General features: G+C 44.9%; 1 protein-coding gene across 2 annotated transcripts in view; it reads left to right on the forward strand.

Annotated features, from left to right (window-relative positions):
* The window catches only part of LOC142295094 (uncharacterized), a 29,950-nt gene extending 24,611 nt beyond the window's left edge, over window positions 1–5,339 (forward strand). Inside the window, exons 2-6 of one of the 2 annotated variants that reach the window (XM_075338166.1) lie at window positions 3,044–3,517; window positions 4,204–4,276; window positions 4,681–4,726; window positions 5,054–5,144; window positions 5,250–5,339. In XM_075338166.1, the coding sequence (XP_075194281.1) occupies window positions 3,044–3,517; window positions 4,204–4,276; window positions 4,681–4,726; window positions 5,054–5,143 (683 nt within the window). In that variant the 3' untranslated portion in view covers window position 5,144; window positions 5,250–5,339. Of the gene's footprint in view, window positions 1–3,043; window positions 3,518–4,203; window positions 4,277–4,680; window positions 4,727–5,053; window positions 5,164–5,249 lie in introns of both variants that reach the window. The other variant, XM_075338172.1, reaches the window with a different exon arrangement.
* Window positions 5,340–18,983: the final 13,644 nt, after the last annotated feature.

An 18,983-nucleotide genomic window follows, 5' to 3' on the forward strand; every position in this document is an offset into this window, starting at 1 on the left:
AAAATTCCCTCATACCTTAAGGACACCAACCATTTTCTATCCATACTGAGATCCATCCCCAGGGTTCCTGATGATTGTTTGCTTGCCACCCTCAACGTGTCCAGCTTGTACGCAAGTATTGGCCACCAAGAAGGGATTCAGGCTGTTGACTCATTCCTTCAGACCCATACCGACCTCTCACCCTCCAAAAAGGCATTTTGCCTAGACATGCTTGAAGTGGTCCTTATAAAGAACTTTTTCCTATTTGAAGACCAGTTCTTTCTCCAATGCAAGGGGACCGCGATGGGATTGAATGTTGCACCCCCTTACGCAAACATCTTTATGGACCACTTTGAGCACCTCTTTATCTACACCCACCCCCTATTCGAACAACAGGTGAGGCTATGGAAACGTTTCATTGATCATATCTTCCTCATGTGGACTGGTGACGAAGCGTCACTTAAATCCTTTTTTGATGACATTAATAATGCTGCGGACAACATTTCATTTACCCTCCAGCACAGTGACCACTCCATCAGCTTCCTAGACACCACAGTTATCATCAACCCCGACCATTCTCTCTCCACAGACTTGTACACCAAACCAACTGATAGAAACAGCCTTCTATTACACTCCAGTTGTCACCCAAGACACATCAAAAAATCTTTACCTCATTCCCAGCACTGCCGCGTTGACTGAATTGTCTCAGATCCCACCACTAGGGACTCACGACACCACGACATGGACAGGAAATTCTCTGCGAGGGGTTACCCACCATATATCAAACCCTCCCCTTCCTCTACTGCTCCCATCATGCAACTGTCATGATTCGCCTCCCTATCCACATGGCTAGGGGGCGGAGCCTTCTCTCGGGCCTCACTTCCGGCCCCTGGATACCTTAAAAGCTGACACTTCCAGTGAACCAGCGCCGGCTATAAGCTTAGCTCTGCTTTGCCTGTGATTGCTGGTCCTGTGAGTGATATCCTGATCTGTCTGTTCCTGTGCCCCCGTGCCCTTGTCTGTGTTCTGTCCCCTGGTCGTCCGCCTATCATCCCGAGTCCATTGGGCAGACGGAAAGGACGAATCAGACCCTTGAGCAAATCCTGCAGTGCTTGGTTTCTGCTCAGCAGGAGGTTTGGTGTACGTTTTTGCCCCTTGCGGAGTTTGCATTCAATAGCAGAGTCCATCAGTCTACGGGAACTTCTCCCTTCTTCTGTAATTACGGTTTTCACCCTCACTTCGGGACCTTCTCTAGAGTGGATTCGGGGTGTCCAGGGGCTGACTCCATCGTTCAGCATCTGGGGGAGGTGTGGAAGGAGGTACGACGGTACATTGTGACGGCTCAACAGTCCCAGAAACGCCAAGCGGACAAACGCCGTTCTCTGGGACCCCCCTTTCAGGTGGGGGACAAAGTGTGGTTGTCCACTCGGAATATCAGGCTCAGGGTTCCATCTGCTAAGTTGGGTCCTAAGTTTATAGGGCCCTATGAGATCATCGAAATGATCAACCCGGTGGCCTTTCGGTTGCAACTGCCCCAGACCTTGTGTATTCCCAATGTGTTTCATACCTCCTTGCTTAAGCCATTTGTTCCTTCGGTGGTGGATTCTCAGACCCCTCCGGCTCCGATACTGGTGGACGGTGAGGAGGAGTACGAAATTCAGCGTATTATCGACTCTCGTTGGGTTCGTAGTTCCCTCCAGTATCTGATTCATTGTAAGGGTTACGGTCCGGAGGACCGATCCTGGGTGCCGGCTCGATCCGTGCGGGCCGATCGGTTAATTGCAGCTTTCCACCGAAAATATCCTGGGAAGCCTGGGGGTCCGGTGGCCCCCCTTGAGGAGGGGGTACTGTCATGATTCGCCTCCCTATCCACATGGCTAGGGGGCGGAGCCTTCTCTCGGGCTTCACCTCCGGCCCCTGGATGCCTTAAAAGCTGACACTTCCAGTGAACCAGCGCCGGCTATAAGCTTAGCTCTGCTTTGCCTGTGATTGCTGGTCCTGTGAGTGATATCCTGATCTGTCTGTTCCTGTGCCCCCGTGCCCTTGTCTCTGATCTGTCCCCTGGTCGTCCCTCCTGTCCTTTGTCCCCCCTCCTATTTCCCCACTCGGTTGCTTCCTCCGGTACTGACCTTAGCCTGACTTTGACTTCGCTTCTGCTCGCTCCTCCGGTCCTGCTTCTGCCCGTACGGTGTTTGACCCAGCCTGTCTCACTATTCCTCACATACCCTGCAGTTCTGCCTCTCAGCTGTGCTGATTAGGCAGTGCATGAGATTGCTGTGCATTTCCTTCCTGGTTCTCATTGCTCTGTGTAGTGTCATCTGCTGCAGAGCTCTGGCTCCCCCTGGTGGCAGCATTACAGCAACATGACAAAAGGATTCCTTTTGTGAGTACATACCACCCATTCACTCCCCTCATCAACGGCATTATCTTCAAACATTGGCCTCTCCTACGCCAAGCCTATCCCTCCGTTCCTGAATTTGACTCCCAACCACTTATCTGTTACAAACGTCCTCATAACCTGAAGGACACACTAGTTAGGGCCGACATTGGTCCCTCCAAACCAACGGTAAAACAAACGGTTTTTTCCAGCCAACGAAAGGGCACATTTCCTTGCTTGCACTGTGTAGCGCCTGGTCCCACCAGACCCCGTGGGGGGCGCGCTCCCTCACATGTGCCCAGTCCCAGCATGGCTCCCACTAGCACTCCCAGTCATAGCCCCAGGCAGCGACGGTCTTCCTCTTACCGGCCCCATGGCTCTGCAGGCGCTGCTCCTACTTCCAGACATGCTGCAGCCTCTTCCTGTCTCCCTTCCTTACACAGAACTGCAGTAATTGACTCTAGGCTGTGCGCGAGGCCACGCCCCCTTTCTTAAAGCTGTATGCCCCGTTTTCTGGAAGTGACCTCAGAGGTCACCTGTTACCTATTGGGTATTTAGGTTCACCTCCCCCAGCAGCAGGCGCCCGAGAAACGCTTCCATTAGAGCCTTGCCAGTGTCCAGACCCCTTGTGCTATTATCTGTTTGCTGTGCATTATTACCTGGTACTAATCCCTTGTCTCACCGTAGTGCCATCTGTACCATTCCGGCTGGGGACGTCACCGCTCATACCGTCAGTGGACGTCACCGTGCCCTACCTACTGTGGACATTATCTGTGCCGTACCTGCTGTGGACGTCACCGCTCATACCGACAGTGGACGTCACCGTGCCCTACCTGCCGTGGACACTATCCATGCCGTACCTGCGGCGGACGTCACCTGCTGTGAGCATCTCCAGTGCAGTTTCCGTGTCCTGCCAGCTGTGGACGTCACAACCTTGCTGCACCTGGCCCTACAAGAGACTCCTACTACCGGTTCCTGGCTGCCGTGCATTTAGGCCTTCCCAGGGGAGTCCGGTGCACGGTCCAGTGGGTCCACCTCCGGACGTTCGCCGCTCCTCGGTGAGCGTAACACACTGTTTACAGTGTTCCCATATAACCAAAGTGGAATATTTCACTCACCCACGCACCGGAAAGAAGTTCCCGATTCCGGGATACCTTATATGTGAGTCCAACTATGTTGTTTACCTAATCAAGTGCCCCTGCAGTCTCGGGTATGTTGGAGAGACCACCCAACATATCCGAGACCGCATCAATAAGCACAAATCCACCATCCGCTGTAAGCAGACCGCTCTACCGATTCCTGCACATTTCATCACGGCTGGCCATACTATACCACAACTTAGGTTCCAGGTTCTGGAGCATGTCGATCAGCCTCGCCGCAGAGGCAATCGTATTAGAACACTCAGAGAACGTGAGGCCTATTGCATCCATACCTTACAAACCTTGGAGCCTCTAGGGCTCAACAGGGAATATGAGACCCCCACGTGAACACCTTTTGGGGCTGCACTTGGTTGATTTCCCTTTATGTAGCCTTTCCCTTATCCATTGTCCTTTAATAATGTATTCTTTTCTTAGCATATAATGAATCTGAATTTCCATCTTACCCGGCCTCTTGTAACCCTATATGCCAATTGTATTCCAACATTAACTGCGAACGGTATTCCCATACTAATGTGATTTTGCCTATTAGTTTTCTATATGCCCACTGTATTCCCATATTAATTATATGTTAATTATATGTTTTTTTCCTAGCATATCATGTGGCTAGATTTTCCAGTATACTTTGTGTTCCACAATGCCCCATTTCAGCTTTTGTGTATTAATGACTTTTTTCTATTTCTCTTCCAGATCCTCCACAGCTGATTCCCTCTTTTCCTGCACCTCCCCCTAGTGGCACGCTCTCCTCCATGCCCCAGAGCAGGTAACGTCACTCATACATAGTTCTCCACACCATACACAGCCCAGCACAGTGCACACACCATATTCCCCACGCCCATTCCAGTGCCCGCCCATGCATCATGTGACCGCTGGTGTCACTGGCATGCGCTGCGTTCCATGCATGCATTCCACAGCGCGTCACCGGAAGTGACGCGCTACCCATCAATCCTCCACAGGCGCGTCACCGGATGTGACGCGCTTCCCATCTTGCTTCCCCTCCTCCTTATAATGGCGCTCCACAGCGGCTCCAGCACACGCCACTGCCGCCACGCACCCAGCCTCCGCTGTCCTCCACGGGCCGTTACTGCAGGTAACGCTCCCTCCTCGTTCTCCCACCACTCCTGCACCTGGATTTTGCCCTCACCAGGATTCTATTTTCTCTTCCAGGCGTTCACCCATCCTCTTTAGTGGCACTGTCACTCCTCTACATACGGTATGTAGTTGTCCTGTTGTCCCTTTGGCTGCTATGCTCTCCATGCTCTTTAGCTGTGCTTTCTCTTTCCCTCTCTCTCCCTCTCCCTCTCTTTCTCTCTCCCTCTCTCTCCTTTTTTTCCCCTTCTCTCTCTCTTTCTTTCTTCTATACATGTCTCGCACCCACCACTACGACTATTATTTCCCTTTGCTTCGCATTTGTCTCCTATACCCCAGGATATTGACCCTGGCTTGTACCTCTACCTGACAAACCATTTGTCACGCTTCCCCATGGTACCCATTGTTTGAATCATGCCTGTACTAATTGATATTTCTCTCATGTTATTAGAGCACACTCTGCAACTGTGAAAGAACCTTGCCACTTTTTATGCATGTCAGTCGTCCTTTGGGACCCGCGTATTCCAGCTGTAACCATTGATGTACGCTCTTTCTCCAAATGTACTATTTTTGTATTTATCCTGTATATAGTTTATGTTGCACTTGTACATATATGCACTCATTATTGTTGTGTTCACACCTTTTAGGAAACTACCTTGAGAAAGGCTCTACGCCGAAACGTCGGTGGTGTTGCTCTGGCTAAGGTTCACTTTTGCAGTGTGTCAAATAAATCCACTTGCATCAAAATAATTCTCTTGCCTTCATTTTGAGTGCTGGGGTTATGTACTATTTATGGCTTTTTTTCCCCTGAAGCACCTATATTAAGTGGTTGAGCCTGAAATTCCCGTTGATTTAAGCTTACCACTAGACCATGGAAGGAACATGGTAAGAACAGCTTACCTTAATTCCCTTGATCCTATAGTTATAACAGACGGAACAGGGCAAAAATAAAAAAAAAAAACATGTCACCTGCTCTCTCCATTCAAAGGAAACAGATAGGTGTCATCATAAACCAGCCAAATAGCCTATTAAACCATGACAGCAGCAAATTTTCAGGAGTGTTCATTGGGATTTGAACTGCCAAGGTCACACATCCAAGAACACAAACTTACCACTAGACCATGAAAGGGACATAGAAAATACAGCTTCCCCTACTTCCCTTGATCCTATAGCCAAAACAGATGCAACAGGGCAAAATAAAAGAAATACAGACAACACCTGCTCTCTCCATTCAAAGGAATCAGAAAAGCGTCATCATAGACCAGTCAACTAGACTATTGGTCCACGCCAGAGGAAATTTCCAGGAGCGTCCATTGGGATTTGAACTCCCCAGATCACACATGCAAGACCACCAACTTACCACTAGACCATAGAAGGAACATGGGAAATGTAGCTTCCCCTACTTCCCTTGATCCTATAGCCATAACAGACGCAACAGGGCAAACTTAAAGAAATACATACAACACATGCTCTCTCAATTCAAAGGAAACAGATAGGCATCTTCATAGACCAGTCAACTAGCCTATTGGACCATGACAGAGCAAATTTCCAGGAGCGTCCATAGGGATTTGAACTCCCAAGGTCACACATTCAAGCCCACTTTCCACTAGACCGTGGAATGGACATGGGAAATGAAGCTTCCCCGACTTCCCTTGATCCTATATAGAGATGAGCAAACCGGTCTCCGAACCGAGGTCTGGTTCGCATTCGGTTTGGCGAACCGGATCGGCGAACTACTCGAACCCATAGAAATGAATGGGAGGCAATCACAAACACATAAAAACACCTAGAAAACACCCTCAAAAGGTGACAAACAACTCCCAACACAACACAAACACATGGGAAAGTTACAATGACATATACTTATGCGAAAACAAAAGAGCAGGACAAGGAAAAAGAGGAGGAGACACAGATATAGGCAAGGCATGCCCTTCTAAAATTATGTAAAACACAGTCTCCCCTTTTTCCAAAAATCGGGCCATACACACCACTTCAGTGGCAGCACTTGTTCCCCAGTTGTTCACTTCACAGGTAGATTTGCATCAAGCACGTTCAAAAATACGCCATCCTTAACCGTACCCAGGATGACACCGGGGTAGGTAGCAGAGTCTTTGCTGAACTATGACTTGTTCATCTTGGCTCCTTTTTAAAAACACAGCAAGCAAGGGTTACTCCAACACCAAATTAATGGCCCAATCACAGTAAGGCTAACTCTAGAATCGAAAAACACCGATGTAGTAACCAGAGTAAATAGCAAAGGATTAAAACAGAATTATTTTATTGTAGACATTTTAAAAAAAAAAAACACATCTTTTTTTTAAAAAAAACATTTTTTGGAGAAAATAGAATAATGGGGGATTTTTGCCAATAAACAATCCTTCCATGAACCACTTCGCTAAACGTATGTGTGTATCACGGTAAACCACAAATGTTTTACTTTGCTGAGAGCAGGAAACAACTCCTAAAAGAGCATATATATTGCATATCCACAAGAAAAAATGTTATGCAAACCAAAGGAGAAAGTTAAAAGGACAAAGCAGTGGTTTGTAAAACCTCAAAATTATGAACAATTATTGCACTTCCCCATCGATGTAAAGAAATATATTAAAGCTGGCACATACATATGACAAATGTTGCCAAAATGACTTTTCTTAGGCAGAAAACCATATTAAAGTGAGATTTCTTAAAAAAATCAATCACTTGCCCATATGAAGAAGATATAAATGCCTAAAAGGAAATAGGAGTAAGAGGGCAGTGAAATCACAATAGAATAAGATAATAGTACTGCCTAAAGAAAAAAATATATATAAATTATATATATATGCTGGCTTTTAAAGTAGATGGAAAAGTATCAGCCAGAAATAAACAGGCAGTAAGATCACAGTTGGATAAGATAATAGTTCTGCCCAGAAAATAATTATATGCTGGCTTTCAGATACATAAAAGAGTGCCAGCCAAGTATAATGCAACAGGGAAAAGACAGGATACACAAGCAGTCAAAAATGGAACAATTGGAACAAATGCCTGACTGCCAAATACCATACTGAAGTGGGTGGAAGGATAAATACCCTGACGGCCGTTTCGCCTAGGGCTTCTTCGTGAGGGTAGTGAAGGGTGTGTGTAGATGGGTTTTTATAACACTCACCTAGGCAGTAGCGTCGGCGCTCATGGCCGCGATCCAGCACCGGAAACACATGCTGCGGCGTCCAACGTCACTTCCGCCCGCTCTGAACACAGAGGGGAGGGAAGCAAGTACAGGACGCGTAGGCATGGTAACGGTCACGTGGATCGCGGGCAGAGCGCACACTGCCGGAAGAACAATGTGCAGCGTGAATCGCTGCCCCACACCCAGCAGGGAGGGACGCAGGGAAGCAGGCAACACAGTGTCTTGCTATATAACTAACATAGAATAATAGGAGGACCATATATAGACCACACAAAATAAGACAAACAAAAAATATGTAAATTGTATAGTATAGTACAATTCATATGAGCGGAGGTGTATGAAATATATAAACATACACCTGCACATAAATAAATGTGTATCCAACCATGGTTGTGGTAATAAAATATATAATTGATATGTGAAAGGTGAATAATAAAAAATATAATATATACAATGTTTTGTAAGAACACATATATATATAGTTATATATGTGTACATGTGTTAAAAGAGAATATTATAATATTGATGATGATATGTGAAGAACAAGTGAAAAAATACATTAATGTGCAGTGAATACTTATAATGCATAAAAATACATATATGTGCAAAATGATTATGTACACACAAAATTGCATCCGCCCATACACATAGACACATAAACATACACACATATAATGCACTCATACACACAAAACCTATAAGTGATAATACAGTGATAATACAGGATACTTATAATGCATAAAAATACATATATGTGCAAAATGATTATGTACACACAAAATTGCATCCGCCCATACACATAGACACATAAACATACACACATATAATGCACTCATACACACAAAACCTATAAGTGATAATACAGTGAAATTATGAAGTGATAAAAGTTCACATATGTTAATCCAAAAAGGTAAGGATTTATAATTAAAAATCCGTAAAAAGACTGAGTATAAGAATAAACTAAGTATAAAAAAGGGGGGCTATGCACAATTATATTGAGAATACATAGTACATATAAAACATACATGTACATGCACAATGCATTCACACATGTACACACACATGCTCACACACCAACACGCATACACAACCTTGCACACACACACATACACACACTCTCATACACACATACAGTCAAACACATACAATATACACAAAACACAACATATGTTTCCTCCACATGTGAAAAGGTCTTCCTAAAAATCGCTATTCCTCCAAGGCAATATCTAAAAGGAAAAAGGTGAGAATTAAAAACAAAAACAACAACAACAATGATAAAAATAGTTTTATTCAATTAAAAACATAAAATATATAAAAACAAACAAAACAAAAAACAACACCCTACTAAGCTAGTGGTGTTACAAAAATGACGCAAAGCTGAGTACTTCGTTAAGGCCATTTGGTCGAATGCTGTCAATGGTCATGATCCACCTTGTTTCTAATTGTGAAAGCTTTTTCTTCATATCCCCTCCACGTTGATCTTGGGGGATACAATCAATGCCAAAGGCCCGCAAAAGGCCACCATTACAGGCATGTGTCAGTTTGAAATGTTTCGCAAGAGGTTTCAAGATGGAAGGATCATCGACATCAATAGCATGATTGATGTCCCTAACATGTTCCCGTATTCGTACTTTGAGAGGGCGAGAAGTCAATCCTATATACATCTTCTTGCAGGGACAGTAAGCACAGTACACCACATGTGTAGTATTACATGTGATGTGTCTGGTGATCTTAAATTCCCGTGCTCCACTTGCAGATGTGAAGTGGGTATTCCTTATCATATTAGGGCATGCAATACATGTACCACAGGGGTAAAAACCCCATTTAGGTCCCTTGGATCCAAAAGTCACAGATGGTTTAGGTCCCTCATAGTTACTATGTGTCAACAGATCCTTTAAATTATTAGACCTCCTGTAGGTTATATTTGGTCTATTTGTGGTGCATTTATTCAAAGTGCTATCTGCTCGAATGATAGGCCAAAATTTTTGAAGAGCTTCTGCCACTTCCTTCCATCTACAGCTATACGTAGAAATAAATCTTACCTGCTGTGTAGACTCTTCTCGTCGTCTGGGGCAAAGTAACTCATCCCTATTGCTTTTCATCGCGCGTTGATATCCCTTCTTAATGGATCTTCTAGAATATCCCCTATCACGAAATCTGGAGGTCAAGTCTTCAGCCTGTTTTAAAAATGTAGGTTTAGATGAACATATCCGACGTGTTCTAAGGAATTGGCCTGTTGGAATGCTTTGTATTAAGGCCTGTGGATGGGATGAAGTTGCATGTAAGAGGGAATTTACTGCAGTAGTTTTCCTAAATACCTCAGTCTGGAGCATGCCCTCGCTATCCTTCTTCAGGCGAACATCTAAGAATTCGATGGTAGATTGATTATAATGGGAGGTCATCTTCACATTGATTTGATTCTCATTCAATTGTCCCGTGAATGTCAGTAGATCCTCCTCACTACCCTGCCAAATCAATTTTGTGTGTACATAATCATTTTGCACATATATGTATTTTTATGCATTATAAGTATTCTGTATTATCACTGTATTATCACTTATAGGTTTTGTGTGTATGAGTGCATTATATGTGTGTATGTTTATGTGTCTATGTGTATGGGCGGATGCAATTTTGTGTGTACATAATCATTTTGCACATATATGTATTTTTATGCATTATAAGTATTCACTGCACATTAATGTATTTTTTCACTTGTTCTTCACATATCATCATCAATATTATAATATTCTCTTTTAACACATGTACACATATATAACTATATATATATGTGTTCTTACAAAACATTGTATATATTATATTTTTTATTATTCACCTTTCACATATCAATTATATATTTTATTACCACAACCATGGTTGGATACACATTTATTTATGTGCAGGTGTATGTTTATATATTTCATACACCTCCGCTCATATGAATTGTACTATACTATACAATTTACATATTTTTTGTTTGTCTTATTTTGTGTGGTCTATATATGGTCCTCCTATTATTCTATGTTAGTTATATAGCAAGACACTGTGTTGCCTGCTTCCCTGCGTCCCTCCCTGCTGGGTGTGGGGCAGCGATTCACGCTGCACATTGTTCTTCCGGCAGTGTGCGCTCTGCCCGCGATCCACGTGACCGTTACCATGCCTACGCGTCCTGTACTTGCTTCCCTCCCCTCTGTGTTCAGAGCGGGCGGAAGTGACGTTGGACGCCGCAGCATGTGTTTCCGGTGCTGGATCGCGGCCATGAGCGCCGACGCTACTGCCTAGGTGAGTGTTATAAAAACCCATCTACACACACCCTTCACTACCCTCACGAAGAAGCCCTAGGCGAAACGGCCGTCAGGGTATTTATCCTTCCACCCACTTCAGTATGGTATTTGGCAGTCAGGCATTTGTTCCAATTGTTCCATTTTTGACTGCTTGTGTATCCTGTCTTTTCCCTGTTGCATTATACTTGGCTGGCACTCTTTTATGTATCTGAAAGCCAGCATATAATTATTTTCTGGGCAGAACTATTATCTTATCCAACTGTGATCTTACTGCCTGTTTATTTCTGGCTGATACTTTTCCATCTACTTTAAAAGCCAGCATATATATATAATTTATATATATTTTTTTCTTTAGGCAGTACTATTATCTTATTCTATTGTGATTTCACTGCCCTCTTACTCCTATTTCCTTTTAGGCATTTATATCTTCTTCATATGGGCAAGTGATTGATTTTTTTAAGAAATCTCACTTTAATATGGTTTTCTGCCTAAGAAAAGTCATTTTGGCAACATTTGTCATATGTATGTGCCAGCTTTAATATATTTCTTTACATCGATGGGGAAGTGCAATAATTGTTCATTATTTTGAGGTTTTACAAACCACTGCTTTGTCCTTTTAACTTTCTCCTTTGGTTTGCATAACATTTTTTCTTGTGGATATGCAATATATATGCTCTTTTAGGAGTTGTTTCCTGCTCTCAGCAAAGTAAAACATTTGTGGTTTACCGTGATACACACATACGTTTAGCGAAGTGGTTCATGGAAGGATTGTTTATTGGCAAAAATCCCCCATTATTCTATTTTCTCCAAAAAATGTTTTTTTTTAAAAAAAAAGATGTGTTTTTTTTTTTTTAAAATGTCTACAAGGGTTACTCCAAGCGGAGTCTCCCTTTTTTCCAAAAATTGGGACACACAGACACCCACCCCTTCAGTGGCAGCAGTTGTGTCCCAGTTGTACACTTCACAGGTAGATTTGCATCAAGAACATTCAAAATTATGCCATCCTTAACCCTTCCCAGGATGACCCCGGGGTAGGTAGCAAAGTCTTTGCTGAGCCATGACTTGTTCATCTTGGCTCCCTTTAAAAAACACTGTAAGCAAGGGTTACTCCAAGCGGAGTCTCCCTTTTTTCCAAAAATTGGGCCACACAGACACCCAACCCTTCAGTGGCAGCACTTGTGCCCTATTTGTACACTTCCCAGGTAGATTTGCATCAAGAACATTCAAAATTACGACATCCTTAACCGTCCCCAGGATGACAGCGAGGTAGGTAGCAAAGTCTTTGCTGAACCATTACATGTTCATCTTGGCTCCTTTTTAAAAACACAGCAAGCAAGGGTTACTCCAAGCGGAGTCTCCCTTTTTTCCAAAAATTGGGCCACACAGACACCCACCTCTTCAGTGGTAGCACTTGCGTCCCAGTTGTACACTTCACAGGTAGATTTGCATCAAGCACATTCAAAAATACGCCATCCTTAACCGTCCCCAGGATGACACCGGGGTAGGTAGCAAAGTCTTTGCTGAACCATGACTTGTTCGTCTTGGCTCCTTTTTAAAAACACAGCAAGCAAGGGTTACTCCAAGCGGAGTCTCCCTTTTTTCCAAAAATTGGGCCACACAGACACCCAACCCTTCAGTGGCAGCACTTGTGTCCCAGTTGTACACTTCACAGGTAGATTTGCATCAATACCATTCAAAATTACGCCATCCTTAACCCTTCCCAGGATGACCCCGGGGTAGGTAGCAAAGTCTTTGCTGATCCCAGCTCTGTTCATCTTGGCTCCCTTTAAAAAACACTGTAAGCAAGGGTTACTCCAAGCGGAGTCTCCCTTTTTTACAAAAATTGGGCCACACAGACACCCACCCCATCAGTGGCAGCACTTGTGCCCTAGTTGTACACTTCACAGGTAGATTTGCATCAAGCACATTCAAAAATACGCCATCCTTAACTGTCCCCAAGATGACACCGGGGTAGGTAGCAAAGTCTTTGCTGAACCATGATTTGTTCATCTTGGCTCCTTTTTAAAAACACAGCAAGCAAGGGTTACTCCAAGCGGAGTGTCCCTTTTTTTCCAAAAATTGGGCCACACAGACACCCACCCCTTCAGTGGCAGCACTTGTGTCCCAGTTGTACACTTCACAGGTAGATTTGCATCAAGCTTATTAAAAAATACGGCATCCTTAACCATCCCCAGGCTGACCCCGGGGTAGGTAGCAAAGTCTTTGCTGATCCCAGCTCTGTTCATCTTGGCTCCTTTTAAAAAACACTGTAAGCGAGGGTTACTCCAAGCGAAGTCTCCCTTTTTTCCAAAAATTGGGCCACACAGACTCCCACCCCATCAGTGGCAGCACTTGTGCCCTAGTTGCACACTTCACAGGTAGATTTGCATCAAGCTTATTCAAAAATACGCCATCCTTAACCGTCCACAGGATGACCCCGGGGTAGGTAGCAAAGTCTTTGCTGATCCCAGCTCTGTTCATCTTGGCTCCTTTTAAAAAACACTGTAAGCAAGGGTTACTCGAAGCGGAGTCTCCCTTTTTTCCAAAAATTGGGCCACACAGACACCCACCCCTTCAGTGGCAGCACTTGTGCCCTAGTTGCACACTTCACAGGTAGATTTGCATCAAGCTTATTCAAAAATACGCCATCCTTAACCGTCCCCAAGATGACAACGGGGTAGGTAGCAAAGTCTTTGCTGATCCCAGCTCTGTTCATCTTGGCTCCTTTTAAAAAACACTGTAAGCGAGGGTTACTCCAAGCGAAGTCTCCCTTTTTTCCAAAAATTGGGCCACACAGACACCTACCCCTTCCGTGGCAGCACTTGTGTCCCAGTTGTACACTTCACAGGTAGATTTGCATCAAGCTTATTCAAAAATACGCCATCCTTAATCCTTTCCAGGATGACCCCGGGGTAGGTAGCAAAGGCTTTGCTGAACCATGACTTGTTCATCTTGGCTCCTTTTAAAAAACACTGTAAGCAAGGGTTACTCCAAGCGGAGTCTCAGTTTTTCCAAAAATTGGGCCACACAGACACCCACCCCATCAGTGGCAGCACTTGTGCCCTAGTTGCAAACAGGATGTTTTGATTTGCATCAAGCACATTCCAAATCCACAAGCATTTACTCTCCCCAGGATGACACAGGGGTAGTAAATTCCTTGTGGATCCATGACTTGTTCATTTTGATGAACGTTAGTCTGTCCACATTGTCACTGGACAGACGCGTGCGCTTATCTGTCAGCACACACCCAGCAGCACTGAAGACACGTTCAGAGACAATGCTGGTAGCTGGACACGACAAGATCTCCAAGGCATAAGTGGAGAGCTCTGGCCATTTTTCAAGATTTGAAGCTCAAAATGAACAAGGCTCCATTTGCAAAGTCATGACATCGATGTTCATTTGGAGATACTCCTGTATTATCCTCTCCAGCCGTTGACTATGTGTCAGACTTGTTGTCTCTGGTGGCCTTGCAAAGGATGGTCTAAGAAAATTGTGAAACGATTCAATAAAATTGCTGTTACCAGTACCAGATACGGTGCTGCTGGTACGGGTAGACTGTTGAAGATGACGAGACCGTCCCATGTTTGTCAAGTTACAACTGGTAGATTCACTCCCTGCACCACGGTTGTTTGAAGGAAAAGCCGAGCTAAGATTGAGTAACAGCTTTTGCTGATACTCCTGCATACGTGCGTCCCTTTCTATGGCTGGAATTATGTCACAAAATATGGACTTGTACCGGGGATCTAATAGTGTGGCAAGCCAGTAGTCATCATCACTTCTAATTTTGACAATACGAGGGTCATGTTGGAGGTAGTGTAGCAAGAAGGCGCTCATGTGTCTTGCACAGCCATGCGGACCAAGTCCACGCTGTGTTTGTGGCATAGAGGTGCTAACCGTTCTTTCTTCCTCTGACATCTCCCCCCAACCTCTTTCAACTGAAATTTGACCAAGGTCTCCCTCATCCACTGAGTCTTCCATGTCCATGGACAATTCGTCCTCCATTTCTTCATGTTCTCCTGCACCTTCCTCAACACTTCGCCTACTACCATGTGCCCTTGTTGATCCCTGTCCCCCATTGTCCCATGCCTGCCGCCTTGGTGATGATGAACGTCTGGACCTTGGTGATGTTGTTGTCCCTTGCGCATATGAATCCTCCTGTAGTTCCTCCCTTTCCTGTTGTCCCACCCCCTGACTCCGAATAGTGTTTAGCGTGTGCTCCAGCATGTAAATGACTGGAATTGTCATTCTGATAATGGCATTGTCAGCGCTAAACAAACTCGTCGCCATGTCGAAACTGTGAAGAAGGGTGCATAGGTCATTGATCTGAGACCACTCCATGAGGGTGATCTGCCCCACCTTTGCATCTCGTTGGCCCAGGCTATACATCATGACGTATTGCACCAGTGTTCGGCGGTGCTGCCACAGTCGCTGTAACATGTGGAGAGTAGAATTCCAGCGTGTCGGCACATCGCATTTCAGGCGATGAACCGGCAGGCCGAAAGACTTCTGGAGCGATGCAAGTCGCTCAGCTGCGGCGGTTGAACGTCGGACGTGAGCAGACAGTTTTCGTGCCCTGTTCAGAAGGCCATCTAGGTCGGGATAGTGTGTTAAAAATTGCTGGACAACAAGGTTCAACACGTGAGCCATACAAGGCACGTGTGTCACCTTGCCCATGCGAAGGGCCGCACCCAGGTTTGCAGCATTGTCGCAAACGGCCTTACCAGGCTGCAGGTTGAGTGGAGACAACCATTTACCAAACTCAGTCTTCAGAGCTGCCCACAACTCAGCCGCTGTGTGACTCTTATTTCCAAGACATTTCAAGATAAAGACCGCCTGATGCCATTGCACTCTGCTGCCAGCATAGTAATGAGGGGTGCATGATTCCTTCTGCGCAGTTACAACGCTGGTGGCCTGACCAGGAAGGCTTGGGGCGGAGGTGGAGGACCCAGACGAGGTTGAGGAGGCAGAAGCAGTGGAGGAACTTGGACAGACAGAGGATTGACACACAAGTCGTGGGGACGGCAAGACTTGTGCAGCAGACCCTTCACTGTTGTGAATGTTAGTTATGTTTTGGCTGCTGGGAGGCTCCCTCTGGTGGCCAGGAATGGTTTGGACAGAGACCAGGTGTGTTGTGCAGTGGGTGTTTCCTTTGCTAACTCTCTGCTTATTTAAGTCCTGGTCTGATTGCAGGCTGTTGCCGGATGTCAGTTGTTCTTTGTATCTCCAGCCTGCTTAATCCTGCTCTACACCACATCTACTCCAGATAAGTGCTTGCTCTTTATTTATTGTCTGGTTCTTTTGCTTATCTGGGTTTGTCATTTGTTGTGGTTGGTTTCAGTTTATTTCCTTCCAGGGATTTTCCCCCTCAGTGGATTGTTGAGGAACTCCCTGCAGTTCTGTGTGGAGTATAGCTCCTTTGGGTCCATGTGTTTGTGGCTTGTTGAATTTGTTATAATTCTTGTTTTCTGTTCATTGGTATGACAAGGGCACCTGGTATAGGACGGAGTTCAGATCGAGTGATCTGAGGGCCTTTTTGTACTATCAGGAAGTTGGTATTTTGCAGGGTTTTTCTCTGGCCACCATCAGTCCCTTTCCTGTCATTTCCTATTTTAGTCAGCGGGGGCCTCACCTTTTGCTAATCCTGTCATCTACCTGTGTATTGTGTTTTTCCTATATCACCGCAGTCTTTGAATGTGGGGGGCTTGCTATTCTTGTCTGTTTTCTGAGGCAGAGAGTTATTCATCTTTCCTACCTTTAGGATAGTTAATTCTCCGGCTGGGTTCGCGGTGCACAGGATGTTAGTTCACCCCTCGGCTACTTCTAGTTGTGATGGCTAGTAAGGGGATGGCGACCAGATTAGCTGCCAATGCTCTTGTCACCTTTTTGCCAATGATTTGTGGTGGTCTTCCATGGTTCCGGATCATAACAGTACATCCGGCCCAACAAATTTAAAGGGTACTCTTAATAAGGAAAGAAAAAAAAAAAAAAGATGCTGAGAAAACATTTTTTTGGTATTTTTCCTCTTCTTCTTTGGGTTCTGTGGAAGATTTCGTTTGTCTATCATGGATGAATTGGGTGAGCGTGTTGCTCTTGATCTTGATGCTAAGGTTTGTCGTATAGAGTCTTTTCTTGCACAGACTCCCCTTGCAGAGCCTAAGATTCCTGTTCCTGAATTTTTTTTGGGAGATAGGTCGAGATTTTTGAGCTTCAAAAATAATTGTAAATTATTTTTTGACCTGCGCCCTAAGTCCTCAGGGAATCCCATACAGCAGGTTAAGATTGTCATCTCCTTGCTGCGTGGTGACCCTCAGGACGGGGCCTTCTCTTTAGCGTCTGATGATCCGATTCTCAATGATGTGGACTCCTTTTTTCAGGCCTTGGGATTATTATATGATGAACCCAATATTGTGGACCAAGCAGAAAAGGTCTTGTTGTCCTTAACTCAGGGTTTGGATTCTGCAGAAACGTTTTGTCAGAAATTTCGTAAGTGGGCGGTCCTTACCAAATGGAATGATGATGCGCTTGCGGCTCTTTTTCGCAAGGGTATTGCAGATGCTGTGAAGGATGTAATGGTAGGATTTCCCGTCCCTTCTGGTCTTGATGCCTCTATGACCTTGGCCATTCAGATTGATAGTTGTTTACGTGAGCGCAGGAAGATACCTGCTGGTTTTGTGCCTGTGGAACAGCCTTTGGAGCCTATGGAGTGTGATAGGGTCCTTTCTAATGCTAGTCGGCAGGGGTTCAGACGGAAGAATAGACTGTGCTTCTATTGTGGAGACGCTTCTCATAACATCTCTGTCTGCCCTAAACGTGAAAGGAGATTGGCTACTTCTGTTACTGTGGGTTCTTTGCAAGCAAATTTTCTTTTGTCTGTTACATTGATTTGCTCATTGTCTTCCTTTTCTGCATTTGCCTTTGTGGACTCAGGGGCAGCGCTCAATTTGATGGATTTTGGGTTTGCTAGGGATTGTGGTTTTCCCATGGTTCCTTTGCAAACTCTTATTCCTTTAAGGGGCATTGATGTTACCCCTTTGGCAGAACATAAACCCCAATTTTGGACCCAAGTGCCTATGAGAGTTGCACCAGCGCATCAGAAAACTTGTACATTTTTAGTATTGCATAATCTACAGGATACCTTGGTACTGGGATTTCCGTGGTTGCAGACCCATAATCCGGTTCTTGACTGGAGATCCTTGTCGGTAGCTAGTTGGGATTGTCAAGGTTTGCATCAGGACCTTTCCGTGTCGTCCACGTCTGCTCAGGCAGTTGATGTTCCGGCCTCCTTGTCTGATTTCCGTGTTGTATTTAATGACCAGGAATCTGATTCTCTGCCCCCACACCGGGACTGTGACTGTGCCATTGAGTTGGTGCCTGGTTGTAAATTTCCCAAGGGGCGGATTTTCAACTTGTCTGTGCCCGAACATGATGCCAAGCGGTCATACATCAGAGAATCATTGGAGAAGGGGCACATTCGGCCCTCATCTTCTCCTTTGGGTGCTGGCTTCTTCTTTGTTGCTAAGAAAGATGGTTCGTTGAGGCCTTGTATTGATTACCGTCTTCTTAATAAAATTACGGTCAAATATCAGTACCCTTTGCCTCTGATGTCTGATCTGTTCTCTAGAGTGAAGAGTGCCAAATGGTTTACGAAACTGGATCTCAAGGGTGCGTATAATCTCATCCGTATTAAGGAGGGTGATGAATGGAAGACGGCTTTTAATACTCCTGAGGGGCATTTTGAGTACCTAGTGATGCCTTTTGAGCTCACTAATGCACCCTCCGTCTTCCAGGCCTTCATGAATGATATTTTTCGGGATCTTATTGGTAAATTTTTGATTGTGTATTTGGATGACATCTTGATTTTTTCTGATGATTGGGACTCTCATGTTGGGCAAGTACGGGATGTTTTTCAGATACTTAAGGATAATGCACTGTAC

The sequence above is a fragment of the Anomaloglossus baeobatrachus genome, chromosome 1 (genome assembly GCF_048569485.1).
Source record: "Anomaloglossus baeobatrachus isolate aAnoBae1 chromosome 1, aAnoBae1.hap1, whole genome shotgun sequence".
In the NCBI taxonomy this organism is placed as follows: Eukaryota; Metazoa; Chordata; class Amphibia; order Anura; family Aromobatidae; genus Anomaloglossus; species Anomaloglossus baeobatrachus.